Raw genomic sequence first — 15,203 nt, forward strand, 5'->3', positions numbered from 1 at the left:
TTTAGCAAAGTGTCATTACTTCAGTGTTGTCACATGAAAAGATACACTGAACAAAATTATAAACGCAACACTTTTGTTTTTACCCCCATTTTTTATGAGCTGAACGCAAAGATCTAAGACTTTTTCTATGTACACAAAAGGCCCTAAATTTGTGTTAGTGAGCACTTCTTCTTTGCCGAGATAATCCATCCACCTCATGGGTGTGACATATCAAGATGCTGATTAGACAGTATGATTATTGCACAGGTGTGCCTTAGGCTGTCCACAATAAAAGGCCACTCTAAAATGTGCAGTTTTATCACACAGCACAATGCCACAGATGTCGCAAGTTTTGAGGGAGTGTGCAATTGGCATTTTGACTGCAGGAATGTCCACCAGAGCTGTTGCCCATGAATTGAATGTTCATTTCTCCACCATAAGCCGTCTCCAAAGGCATTTCAGAGAATTTGGCAGTACATCCAACTGGCCTCACAACCACAGACCACGTGTAACCACACCAGCCCAGGACCTCCACATCCAGCATCTTCACCTCCAAGATCATCTGAGACCAGCCATCCGGACAGCTGCTACAACAATTGGTTTGTATAACCAAAGAAATTCTGCACAAACTGTCAGAAACCATCTCAGGAAAGCTCATCTGCATGCTCCTTGTCCTCATAAGGGTCTCAACCTGACTGCAGTTCGTCATTGTAACCGACTTGAGTGGGCAAATGCTCACATTCAATGGCGTCTGGCACTTTGAAGAGGTGTTCTCTTCAAGGATGAATCCCAGTTTTCTTAGATCTCTGAGTTCAGTTCATGAAAAATAGAAGCAAAAACAAGTGTTGCGTTTATAATTTTGTTTATAATAAAATATTTACAAAAATGTGAGGGGTGTACTCACTTTTGTGAGATACTATATATGCTTTTCCCCAGATATTATTCTACACAGATATTGAAGTGTTTTTGTATTGTTACTTGGAAGGTAACCAAGACTCTGAACTTTGGCACCCTCCATCTACTTATAAGATCACAAAACTGGGTGTAAAAAGGGGACTCTAATTTAACATATCCTAATCTGTGCAATTTTTTATTGTAATTACATTATTCTATTTCTGTATAATGTTGGCCATTTGAATATGTCAGCGTCTGTTTGATATACACTATATTGTCAAAAGTATTGGGATGCCTGCTTTTACACGCACATGAACTTTATTGGCATCCCAGTCTGAGTACATAGGATTCAATATTTAGTTGGCCCACCCTTTTCAGCTAAAACAGCTTCATCTCTTCTCTTAAGGCTGTCCACAAGGTTTAGGAGTGTGTTTATGGGAATGTTTGACCATTCTTCCAGAAAAAAAAAAGTTATCAAGTCTACTAACTACGGAAAAGATTTATGTAATTTTTATTTTTATTTTGGCAGCGGTCTGCGATTTTTAGCGGGACTGCGACATTGCGGCGGACAGATCGGAAAACCTAACTGAAATTTTTTACACTTTTAGGGGGGACCAGTGACGTTACTACAGTAATCAGTGCTAAAAATATGCACTGTAATAATGACACTGGCAGGGAAGGTGTTAACCTAGTGGGTGATCAAGGGGTTAAATGTAAGCCTATGGGAGTGTTTCTAACTGTGGGGGGGGATTGGCTTGTGAAATGATCATAGAGACCTGTAATACTATATAGAAGGATCACAGGCGCTCTGTGATCATTCCAGAGAGAACGGTCAGTTGTGTTTACAACAGCTGACCATCCTTCTCTCTCAGCAGGGAGCGATAGCGGGTGGCTGGCGGCAATTGGAGCTGCCAGCTCCGTGGATCGGAGTCCTCGCTACTGAGTGGGCACTCGCTCGTCCCCTATCAGCAGGCGCGCGACCGACGTAGGGCTACGTTGGTTCGCGCAGGAGGGGCAGTCCGGAGAAGTTAATTAGTATTCAGGCAAGCAAGTATTTGCATTACTTAGTTGTTGGTAGAGATTGTATAGTGTGTGGTCAGCCATAGAAGGACCAGCTAGCTCTCTCGGCAGACTTACAACGTAAATGTGAAGGCAGCCTATGGTGCACAGGGTAACAACACTGATACTGGAATGAGACACTGTTGTCCCTTTGTAACAAGAGGCACACTTGCTGGCAGGATCATAATGTAAAATTAGACAGAGGAAGGCAACAACCACGAAAAAGACTGCGTATACTGTTGTGGAGCTAAGCTATTACATATTAAATTATTTTATTTTCATTCATATACATTTTCTACATCCCTTTGTGCTGCATGGTCTAAATTAGCCACTAGTTTAGCTTTCTGGTCCTAAGGATCTGAGTACAGTATATCTGGAAGCTACTCTGGATGTATTGAATGAGCACTGCTGACCATTCTATGTGGGTGGTCCACAACAGAGGGTGGGAGGCTTGGAGTGCTGTGATACCGGTGGAGGACATCTTCAGATCACTCTGTGTGTGAATAAAACACTTGTGGTGTGTCTATTAATCCTTGGCTCTTAACTGAACTATGATGGACTTTTGGTTCATTGTGTAAGAGTGCTGCATGTGTATTCTTTTATATACATTTTAAGAGGGCTTGCAGGCTTTTGAAAACTCTTGAGAGCTCCGTGCCCTGCTAAATCTTGGGTTAATAACATCATAAAATAACTCTACCGCCATACCAAATAAGCACTGGCTACAATATACAAAATTTATAGCACAGCTGAGCTAAGGAAACTGTAGTTGCAGACCTGCATGTGGGTCACTACTTCTTGGCTATGGCTCATTTAGGCCCAGGCTGGCACTGGCAGGATTTAAGTCTCCACTGAGCTATTAAAGGTTTAGCTTAGATTTATGCCAACTCACAGCCTAGCTGGACTATAGATGATTATGGACCTTTAGACATCATTACGAAGTGAAAAGTGCAAACTATTGCACCCAGATGACCTGGCAACAACACAGTATTTAAAGATATGCAGATATTAGAGAGTACATTTATCTTGGCACTACATGTAACAGTCAGCATCGTTGTTAATGCTCAGCAAACAAATCACAGAACAAGCCATGCAAAGACTTTATTGCTTTGCTTACCCTGTGTAGCTCACTCCATAGGGAGCCATTTGTTCCATCTTTTTAGAGAACAATTGCCACTCCTAGTGATGGGTCCCTAGTGAATTTAGCAACAAGATTGAACTACTAAAAATCCCCTATGTACCCCTAGCCTAATGAGGTGACACAGCAAATAGTTGCATTAGTCAGGAGCAAGAGATCCAAATGTAGCGTCCATGTAGCTCAAGGTCTAGGTTTGGCTTCATCTATCCTAAAGCTTTTAAATGGTCTCTAGTTATTTGTAGGCTTTAACTGTGATAGGATCGGTCATATGCAATCATTATTCTGTATTTAGTACACAGAGAGTCCATACAGTATGTTGTACAAAAATATGGCAGCCCACAACTATTTACATTATTCTAAATAGTAAATTGGTCATATTAAGTCATATTAACAAGCAACTCTGGGTGGTGAACTACCTAAGCTCTTCAAAACGCACTGCACCTCAAGTCCACTTAGTTTACATTTAACCTACATTTTCATGATGTAATGTGGACAGATTGAGCAAAAGGTTCTGACATGTTTAACAGGAGAGTATATTTAAGATGATCCTGTTCACAAATATTAAGAAAAAAAATAACAGATTACCTTTATAGTATCATAAAATGATACAGTGCCAGTGAACACAATAAAAACATACAAAAAATCAGTAAAAAAACAAGGTTCAATGTGCGTGAAGTCTCTCCTAACTCAAAATCCATATAAATTCAAGCTTGGCACATTAAAAACTGTTTATTTACTACTTTTTTGTACTTTTTTTATTGTATTCACTGGTGCTTCATCATTTCATGATATTATAAGTGTTTAGGTTTGGGTATATCAAACTTTGTTTGCCTGCAGCCACATGTGTTATCATAGCACAGAAGAATTACAATAGGTTTATTTTCCCCAAAGTTTACCTTTACCATTGGTATTTTGGTTTTTGGGTCCTGCCTGACAACCAGCTGGTTCTTAGTATAGCAGTTTATACAGCCAAAATCAAATTCATAATTAAAGTGATGCTATATGTGATGGTACTCACGGTCACTGGGAGTGAAAGACAGATAATTAATGAACACTGGGAATATGGTTTGGATTGCTTCAAGTGGGACAGTAATATTTGTCAGCCATGTATCTCGAGAAATATGTGAGGATGTGAGGACTATTCCTGTTTGATTCTGAACATGTTCATTGAAAGAGCTAATCACATGGGTTTCTGTTCCATGTGCTTCAATGTCAGAGACAGACTCACCCTATTGTTTGTGTATTGAGGTAATGTGAATTCTGATAAGCCTGTCTGTCCCATTGTTAATTGTTAATGAACTCACATATTGTCTCTGTCCAAATGGCTAGATAATTAGTTCAGGTTACTTCTTTTTCTGTATACAATTTCATCTGCATATGATAACGTAATCAGGCAACCCCTGACCTGTGTGTGGTAATCTATTGAGGAGGGCGATGTCCATGCTGTGAACATTGTCCAAACTGTGTACATTGTTCAATAAAAGAGAAAGTTCCAGAAGAAGCTAAGTTGTTGGCTAGCTTTGTATGGGGGCTGCTGGAAAATGTGATATCTATGTTCGCGACTGGGAGGAAGCCGTATACTGAAGAAAGTCCATAAGTACAGTGTGGGTTGCAGTTCCGTTACACTATACATCCCCTGGCCCTGAACCTTAGGGGAACACATAGACCACTAAATCACTTAAGTGGCACTCACTCTTTAAAAGGTTGAGAACCCCTGCCCTACACCAAAAACTCCACTCAAATAAAGATATAAAACTTTACCTAAGCCCTAAATGAACCCCTAAGCTGTAACCTATAATACTAAATTACCCCTTGAAAATCTTTACTTATATTCTCTTCACTGAAAGTAAGAGGCCATTTTGTGCTGGGATTGGTGCCAAGAACGGCCGAAAAAAACAGGCAATACTGGTTTGTCAGCAACTTACTGTAAGGTCTGTTGCCTTACTTGTCTTTTTAGGACAGAACAGTAAAGCTGGCCATACACTGATTGAGTTCTGATTAACCAGCTGAAAAATAAGCCTTGAGAGGTCTCCCCTCGTTTGACATCCTTTGATATGAAAATCAACAGAGCTGGATAATTCTTGGCCAAGCATTGACTGTGGCCAATCAGCTGTAGTCAGTGTTTGACAGTGCCCACACTATTCTGGCAACTGCTTGTGTTGGCTGTCAGAATACATGGGCCTCACTGCTCTGTTTAGGGTGGATGGAGGAATCTGTAAGATTTTTTTCCATACAGCCTGCAGATATAACAAAACAATCTATTAGTGTATGGGCAGCTTTAAAATCCTCCTAAATATTGATTAAGTGATAGATAGCAAGTTAAATCTTTATGTATCTTTATGTATTCTCTACATTACAATGAATATACTGATTTTCTCATATGTTCTATGTTGGTGCAGGCTTTTTCAGGTACTTTAGCTTTCTTCTACAGGCCAAAGAACTACTGGTAGGTTAATTGGCTTCTGACTAAATGGGCGCCAGGCTGTGTCTTTGTACTTTTGTGGAAGGAAAATTAGATTACAAGCTCCAGTTGGGCAGGCTTATGTCTGAATGAAATTTGCGGCTTGTAAACCGTTCAGTAATAGTTTGGTAGAATGCAGAAAAAAAAAAACTGTGATTGCAGAAAACAGTATAATGTAAACAAGATACAATCATTAGGGATTAGATCTGAATAAAACATATGCCTTTATTTAATAATGCAATGTGCAAAGTGTAATAACCCATAGCAGCTAATCAAAAGAAATCTTATTTACTTGTATTTATTTTATTCATTTATATAACACCAAAAGATTCTGCAACACTTCACGGAGAATTTTGAACCATTCGCTCTATTCCTTGCACAAAGAGGAGTTTGCTATAAGGTCCCAAAATATGGTCCTACAGAAAAAAAAACCCTAGCAAAGGGATTCAACAAAAATGTGATAGAATCTTTGCAAACAGCAGACACAAATTATTTATTTAGATACACATTTGTGAAATTCCATTTTCTTTGCAGTAAATGTACAATTTTCGGTTGTTGTCTACAGTATTTTACCAGCTATAAGTTCATGTTATATTTGTGAGTAGAGAAAAAAACATCTCCCATATGACTAATACTTACAATTAAATATTTTTAATAATAGGTAATATTAAATCATGACAAAACTGTCAAGATCTTACAAGGAGTAAATTTTAGATTTGAATTGAAAAAGGTTATTGAGTTCTAAGAATGGTGTCATTACTTTAAATTAGGCCTATAGTCAAAAATGTGGCTCCAACTACCCACTGCCTTAAAGAGGAAGTAAACCCTCCTCTGCAAGTTGTACCTATAGGTAAGCCTATGATAAGGCACGGTGGGGGGCTCGTTCTAAGGTAAGTATTATGTGTTTCTCTTGCAGGTTGAAAAAAAAATGGGGTTTACAACCTCTTTTGGAAACCCTTACATATACCCACTGGACTAAACAGCATCAGGTGGTATAAAGAGATGAAGCAAATAGTCCTAAATAGGTTGTACATTTTTATCTGCAGCATTCTCTCCTCTACAGAAGTTCAAATTGCCCAGTTTACACAACATTTCTCTGCTCCAGAAGGCAGGGGGCCAGTATCTGACGCCACACACTGCACAGCATTGAGCAGGGAGCTAAGTGTAATCTGAGACCTGAGTGGAGGGATAGGTCACACCCCCTCCCTCTACACAGGGAAACATGCACAGCTGAAGCTGTCAATCACCTACTGCGTGCTGGAGGGGGACAGGGCTGTCTCTGGGATGGTCTGGTGTCAGCATAGACTGTCAGAGGTGACTCAGGCAGATAGCAGAGAAGTGAAAAAAGAGACAGAACTCACACTAAGTGCTTTGGATTGAGACAAGTACACACTAAAGAAGGATATCCTTTATTCATTTTTTATTTCACGAGGTTTACAACCAAGGCAATGATCTTGTGCTCAAAGTGGATCAAAGTTGAGGCAGAGATGTTGATTGGATTAACTTTGTCTTCGAAAAGACCATGTAACAACTGCCTTTGGCCATGTGACCAAGTGCCCGTGCATAGAAGCGCAGCTGTTTATGCTGCCAAGGTATACCATGCCTTGTCAGGGTGGGCAGGATATTTTTACTTTAGATCTGCTTTAAACTACTTAAGCTGGGTTATGATTGGTTGATATGGATTACTGCACAACTATATGGTTTAATAGTTTGCTATTAAAGCTTGCTGAGCTTATTACTTTGATAACAGCTTTGAGTAACTTGTATTATGGCTTCACAGCTTCACACAGATATTGATCGAGGGGAAGGACGAGCCAAATATATCCTGACTGGAGAGGGAGCTGGTTCTGTGTTTGTTATTGATGATAAAACTGGCAATATCCATGTAACAAAGTCCTTGGATCGGGAAGAAAAGGAGGAATATGTTCTACTGGCACAAGCTGTGGACAAGGTTACCCTCCGACCACTTGAGCCCCCCTCTCAGTTCATCATCAAGGTGCAAGACATTAATGACAACCCCCCTGTTTTCCTGCACCCTCCCTACCGGGCCTCTGTGCCAGAGATGTCCAACGTAGGTGAGGGGGGAACCTGAGGTCTTTGTGTTTAGACATGTATTAAGCAATGGAGATATTAGAGGCTGGAGATTTATGTGTTCACATCGCAGAGGTGTCAGTGATAATTACTCATTCTATGAAAGTGACAGTTTGCTAGAGAGAAGGGGCAATGAATTCACACAACATTTAGTGCAGAACTGTTGATTTTAGATAACAGATAGAAGAGATCTGCAAACTGTGTTGACAACTTAAGTCCAATGAGGGTAGGAAGAGATGATTAAAATGAAACAGAACAAAACACATTTTTTCTAGATTAACTGAAAAGAAGATCTTTTATTTGGTGCCCTGATATAATAACACAAATGGATTATGCAGGTTTGTTACAACTACTATGGCCAAGATGTGAATGCTAAATTTCTGGTTATAGAAGCAATTGTACAACAATTGCATACAATGGCAGTTGTTGTACAACCATTGTCTAGGATGCTCAAATACGCAATCATATCAGCATTTTTTTTTTTTTTTTGCAATTAGAGCACGATCTTATTACACAATTAGAATTTTGTTTAAAAAAAAACATCTGTTTTTTTTTTTTAAGCAATCATTCAATTTTTTGATGGCTAGTGGAGGTCAATTGACAACAAAATTCAAATGATTAGGATGGGAAATGTTTTTCTCTAATGAATGCATTTTTAGCAATGTATAATGATTTTAATTTGGGAAATTCCATTCTTTCCAAAATTGAAACAATCAAAATTGAAGTACTTATGTCAAATCTTTGATGGCATTATCAAATGTACTGGAGAGATTTTTTTGTAGGAACATTCATATGAAAAGCCTATTTCCAGCCTATAATGATTCAGCCTTTAAATCTTTCTAAAGCTAAAATCTTTTTTGTCAGGTGTTAGAAACTCTAAAACGTTTTTCTTGCTGTCTATTTCCACACTGGAGGGATTTGCACTCTCTACTTGTCCTGGTTACTAATGTCACCTAAATAGAATCTCAGGGAAAATACAGCAATTTTAAATTACCACGGGAACAGGAATAGAGGGAAAATCTTCCAATGGGGACACTTTGGTTTAATCAAAATTACTTTTTTCTTGTCTTTTATGGTATGAGGGAACACTCTGGCTAAGAAGGTGTTGACTTTTTCCCAATTTCTTTAATTTTTCTTTATCTTTGTCTTCCACATACAAGCAGTATGGAATCACTAATTATAAACTATGATTACCAGTCATAGCAAAAAGGCAGATAGAAAACATTTACATGTTGCTTATGGCAACCTAGGTTTCCATATTGCTGGAAACACAGACTGTGCAATTTTTAATGGGGGAGCCAGTTGGCACCCTGGTAATTACTAGACAGGTGATTGTTTTCATTTTAAAATCTGCACTAAAAAAAAAACACCTGAAGGTTTACTGACTACTTTTGGTAAGACAAACAAGTTTATTTCCTCCAGTTTGTTAAATCAAATCCATTTACTGTTATACTGTATAAAAGGAAATGGTGTACTGATATTTAGATACTGTTTATGTAACTAAAACTTGCTGATAAAAATTAATCAAACTGAATCTCACAGGGACCTCTGTGATCCAAGTGACAGCCAGCGATGCTGATGACCCAACATATGGCAACAGTGCCAGACTTGTGTACACTGTGCTGGAAGGGCAGCCATACTTCTCTGTGGATCCACAAACAGGTACCTTTCAATGAATGCACTTGTGTGACTAATAAATAATTAAAGTGGAGCTTAAAGCAGGCCATAGACGTTTCGAATTTCGTACGATTTATCGTGCGATGAACGCAAGCGGCACTCGTGTACATCATCGAGTGTACCATCAATGTGATCCGAAAATCGTACGACCAAACACTAGTTTCTTCTGCCATTATAGGAAGTGATGCAATGTTGTCTTGACCTTTTAAGCACACCTCCACTGGGCACTCCCCCTACAGTTAAAAATCGGGTCGCGGCATTTGCGAACAGAACAACCATTCGTCACAGCCTCTCAGCAGAGTTTGCTGTAACCTATAATATTTGATGTGTTACGTTTTTTCTGACGAACACTCGTTTGTGTTGTTATTCTTTTTATTTTCCTTCCGGATCGATCTTTTCTGAATCATGCGCAGTTGTGTGCTGTTCTGTGGAATCGCACGACTCAACCACTAATGATACGAAATTTGGACAATTTTCTCAGAAAAACCCAACATGTTGGATATGTGAATTTTGCAGTCGTACGAAAAATCGCATGTTGCACATATCACACTAACGATACGAAAATCGTTCGAATTCACTGGCAAATACGATTTTAGGACGAAATTCGCATCGTGTATGGCCTGCTTTAGTCAGAAACTTAAGTCCTGCTAGATCACTTCACGTTGGCCCCTTTAACAGGTAGAGCGGGAAAACATTAAAAATAAGTGCTTATACTGTTTAAAATCCAGTAACACACTGTCACACCCTACTCTGCACATGCTCAGTTGCTATCAATTTTTAGGCACTGTGCTGAACATGTAGAGGCCAATCTGCTGACAGCCAAAAGATTTATTGCTGTTCAGGGGCTCTAGGCTACAGCAAAATGGCAGCCTCCAACAAGAAGAAACATCAGTAATACTGGAGGCAATTTACAGTACACACTGATTTTAGTATCATAATTATTAATGTGGAATGTATGTTTCTTGCCAATAAACATTATTTTTATCAAGTTTTATGGGTAAAGTTCCACTTTAATATTCCAGTGGTATTTATTAAATGTCTTTTATTTATAGTAAAGAGTTTTTCATCTAAAAAATGTCTTACCCACCAGCAAGACATGTTTTAGTGGAAAAACTCTTTACTATAATTTTCTGAAATATTCAGATTATTAGACGCTAGTATCTATTTATTAGCTTGGAAAATTCAAGAGTGGTATTCAAGTTTCCAAGCCTGCTCTTGCTTTTGTCTTTGCAAGCTTGGCAACATCACACCAGGGTACACTTAAAAGGGACACGTTCATAGCGAGGAAGTCCATAGCATTACATCATAATATTCTGATATCCAGTTCTCTTAAGCTATGGAAAAGTTTAATTAATACCATACTGTCTAATGAGGAGATGAAATTTAAAAACATAAGATGTTCAAATACATTTCAGAAAGTGAGGGGGAGGTGGTGTGATACCCCAGATACACTGGTATAAAATAATTACCATATGCCTAATTTATTATTCTTGCCAGGCATATTACACTTAACTTTTATGGCATTTAATTATTTCTTTTATTTATTGGCTTGCTCGGAACAATTATTGTCCTTATTTGGTACTCTTTTATAATGATTGTACTGGATTTACTATCCTTCTGTAGCATAATAGGGAAATAAAATGGCAATATTCTGTATTAATTTTGGTGTTATTTGTTTAAATACCGCATTCTACACAAAACTGAATTATATTCTGGTACAAGCATATTAATTATGAAATTAGATTTGATAGGATTCACCCAGCATTTCCTCCTAGGATTAGTCCTTTGTATTATGTATTCACTGGGAAAATCTTATTAGATCAAATCTTGCTAGGATGAATCTTAGTAGTACAGTAGCAGTTATTTTTGACTTATGCATAGATCTTTGAAGGAATGAATCTTGGGGTGAATCTTGTTAATAGGAATCTTCTTTCATTCATTCGCCAACATGCTTTCCATGGTGCTGAAATGGTGAAGGCTGTGTAGTGCTTTAACAATGGGAGGGTAATGTAATATTTTGAAGAAATAAACATTTTGGAAAAAACAAATGTAGGTTAATATTGCCATAGCAAGAGAGCTGCAAACATGCAGCCCCTCTCATATGCTGATATCCATGCTAGACACAGTATTATGTGCTTGGGGGCATAGGTAAATATTCATTTTAAGGCCTCATGTACACTGCTGTTGATAAACGGACGTTTAGGAGCTGTTGGGCATTTTTTTCAGCAGCCCCTGAACTATCCTCCATGTTTTCTTATCTGTCCATGTACACTGAGCCGTTTAGAGGCTGCTGAGTTTAGTGGCCTTTTTTTTTTTTAAAGCAAAAAATGCATTCAGACGGAAGTTTATTGGGATTTGAAACGCCAAATGCTTGTAACAGCGTGCAAACGCATCTACACGCGGTAACTTGCGTTTTTAAGCGTTTAAGTTGTAGGTGTTTTCAATGGGGATGCATTTCTGACCATTTTACACTGTAAAAATGCTTCTAAACGTAAACGCCAGTAAATGTGCATAAATGCGGCATGTAAATGCGGCAAAATGGACGTTTTTAAACGTTGGTTACTAGCTGTCAAGTTCCAGTATTTAGGAGAGGTTTCAAACGTCCCGTGTACATGGAGCCTTAAAAGGGAATAAGGGAAGTTTATTTGTGTGTGGTGTCTTTTTTTTTTTTTTTACAACTTTCACTTACTTGCAAACACTGGTTAAGGATCCAAGAGATGGGCTGACCATCTACTTGACCCCATAGCACAGGGGTGTCCAAACTACGGCCCTCCAGCTGTTCAGGAACTACACGTCCCATGAGGCATTGTAAATCTCTGACATTCACAGACATAACTAGGCATGATGGGAATTGTAGTTCCTAAACAGCTGCAGGGCCATAGTTTGGACACCCCTGCCATAGCAGATAGGCCTCTCGTTTGCGAATACCACCTTCTGGACCCCAATTTTTGCGAAGAACCCCCCCCTGAAAGCATCCCCCAGTGTTGAAGATATTGGGAGTAGCGCCCTTGATATGGGGATACAAGACCAACATTCTTGTCATGGGGGGGATCATTCAATGAGCCGGAAAATGCTGTTTTGTTTTTTTTTAAAACACAAATTCAGCATTCTCCATATGCAAAAGGAAAAATCCACAGTTCCAAAGAAAAGAAGCATTTTTTAAATACACATTTGCTAATTCAAATCAGGGAACAGGTTGAATAATGTGCAAGGTGAAAAACAGGCAAGTGTTGGGTGAATTTTAGAAGGAAGTAGCATTCACTGAATAATAAACAGGATGACTAGTACCGTAAAGTACTTTCCTATTGCAAAACAGATGTTGGGTGAATCTTGTTTGAGGAAATTTTTACATGGTGAATCTTGTTTAATCCTATTTCTGATGGGTGAATCTTGTTTGGTACTATTTCCTATTTGAAAACTGGCAAAAGCCACTGTAATAAATAAAGGCAATCAAGAAAAGCTTGGTAAAGAAACTGGCTGATATAGGGTGAATGTTGGTTGAACTTATTGTTGAAATTTTGTTTTAATCCCCACCTATACATTATGTTACCATATGATAATATTTTTTTCTTAAAGATTTTTAATGGAGATGTTTTTCTGTAAAAAAAAAAAAAAAAGACATATACTGTGTATATATATATATATATATATATATATATATATATATATATATATATATATATATATATAGTATATATATATATATATATATATATATATATATACACAAATCTGCTTGATGGTTTTATAAGGAAATATACCTGTTTTGTACAGTATGTTATTGCTTTGGTTTTTTTTTCTACCCTAAAGCCCCACTCTAGGCAAAACTTTAGAAAAAAGATTTGGATATACTGGGGAGCGGATAGAAGCACTGTCTTGATTTTCCTGTGGTGTGCAACCCTATTGCTTTCTGTCGGGAAGGGCTATTTAGTGGTTTTTATTACTGTCTGTGTCTTCCTGGGTTAGTGACAACTGTTCCCCTATTTCTTGTCTTATTGTCAAAGGCATTGAGATGAAATATCCCCAGCAGGGTCATGTAATGCAATAAAAACTTGACAAAAGTATTTACTGTTCTGAAGTCTTTAAAAAGGTTTTGTTGTTAGTTTTTCTGACATTGTAATATCTCTAAAATCATGGCTTTTTCTCCAGGTGTGATCCGCACTGCTATCCCAAATATGGACCGTGAGACCCAAGATGAATTCCTTGTTGTCATCCAGGCTAAGGATATGGGAGGCCATGTAGGAGGTCTCTCGGGCTCCACCACAGTTACAGTCACTTTAACAGATGTAAATGACAATCCGCCTAAATTTCCTCAAAGTAAGGATATTGAACTTTTATGTCATCGTTTATTTTTATTTCACAATATGGGAATTATGAATGTATAACTTTATGAAACATTATCAGAAAAGACCAGCAGAGGTGTTACCCTTACTGACCAATCTGATATCTGGTCAGCACTAGAAGCATGGCAGATAAAACCATATACACTATGTAGGGTTGTGATAGCACACAAAGCTTGCTTCAAAAAAATGTTTTTTTCTTTTAGTTCCAGCTGTGGAACTTATCATATATAATACCAAAACCTTATAAGCAGTTTTTTCCTTGTTTACATCCTGACAAGTCTGACTTAGCCAGTGGCTGAAGTAGCTCTGATTATGCCAATAAAAGGAATTAAAGCATTTTATCTTAAGCTTAGCTGCTGTGTTTGTGCTTTCTATTGTAAATTCCAGCCCGTGAAACCTTGCGTTAGCAAACCAGCCGGGGACTTTTTTTCTTAATTCTATTTTATTTTATTTATGAATATACACATACAAGTTTAAATTATACAATTAGGAAATAGTAAGCCTGTGGGCTTGGACTGGCCATCTGGAAATTCTGACAAATTTAAATCTTGCTATCTGTTGATGTCTGCTCAGTAGAAAGTACTCTTCAATGCATGCATATCCCACACTGGGTTAAAAGTAGCCTTAATTTATAACTATTTGCTACAGTGGTCATTAGTGGTACTTACCAGAAGTCTCCTGTGATAGTCCAATTTGTGGACCCCTTAATTTATCTAATGGCCAAGTAAAAAATACTTATTCACTGACAGCTAGACAGAAGATAGCTATTTACAAATCTATTTGACAGTGGGAGGACCCCCAGCACCCATCTGAGTCACAACAAATATAAATGGCTGCTGCACAGTCAGTACAAATATGTCTGCCACTGGTGGTCTTGAATAAATTCAGCCACATACTAATGTGGGTTCACATACTGTATCCTAAAGGCTAAGTTCCCATTTTTTTCTAAACTCCAGTTTCACTATGTACCAATATACCATTAAGAGAAGAAAAAGCTATGTATATATTCGAATGCAGGTATCACCTCAGCCTTCAGTATCTCCTATATAAAAATCTTTCATTAGTTCCTTGTATTCATTCATTGAGACGTGAAGACTGTTAGAAGGAAGTAGTTCTGCAGCTGACCTCATTAACACACACCCTGCACCTGTCCTCCCTCTCAGGAGATTGCTCCCACCCACCTCTGCAGTTACATGCAGACATGGTCAGAGAGCAGTGTTCTCCCTGAATACATACCCGGTGTTTTCCTCTGCTGATCCATCATTTTGTGCCTTACTTTTATTTTGCATATATCGCTCATTTGGCAGAGTTTGCAGGAGCTGAGCGATCACATAACAGCTTACCTGGAGCTGAGCTGTAGTATAGAAAACAGGAGAAGTGTGTCCCTGGAAGTCTGTAAATCTCACCATGCACTGTATGATTAAACAATCTCCTTTAGATCTACCATTAACTATGTAGTGCAAGGGCCTGCCTGATTGGATACAGAGGGCTTAGATAGATAGGTGTGTCCTCCTATTATATTGTTATTGTAAATCTAAAGGAGATTGTACAGAAGCTGTACAAT

General features: G+C 38.2%; 1 protein-coding gene across 3 annotated transcripts in view; it reads left to right on the top strand.

The window, feature by feature from the left end:
• Positions 1-15,203, top strand: part of CDH24 (cadherin 24) — a 103,584-nt gene that overhangs the window by 62,409 nt on the left and 25,972 nt on the right. For all 3 annotated transcript variants that reach the window (XM_082264309.1, XM_082264310.1, XM_082264311.1), the window contains 3 exons: positions 7,309-7,603; positions 9,162-9,281; positions 13,446-13,613. In XM_082264309.1, the coding sequence (XP_082120435.1) occupies positions 7,309-7,603; positions 9,162-9,281; positions 13,446-13,613 (583 nt within the window). The remainder of the gene's footprint in view (positions 1-7,308; positions 7,604-9,161; positions 9,282-13,445; positions 13,614-15,203) is intronic.

This window comes from Pelophylax lessonae (assembly GCF_965119305.1).
Source record: "Pelophylax lessonae genome assembly, chromosome: 1".
In the NCBI taxonomy this organism is placed as follows: domain Eukaryota; kingdom Metazoa; phylum Chordata; class Amphibia; order Anura; family Ranidae; genus Pelophylax; species Pelophylax lessonae.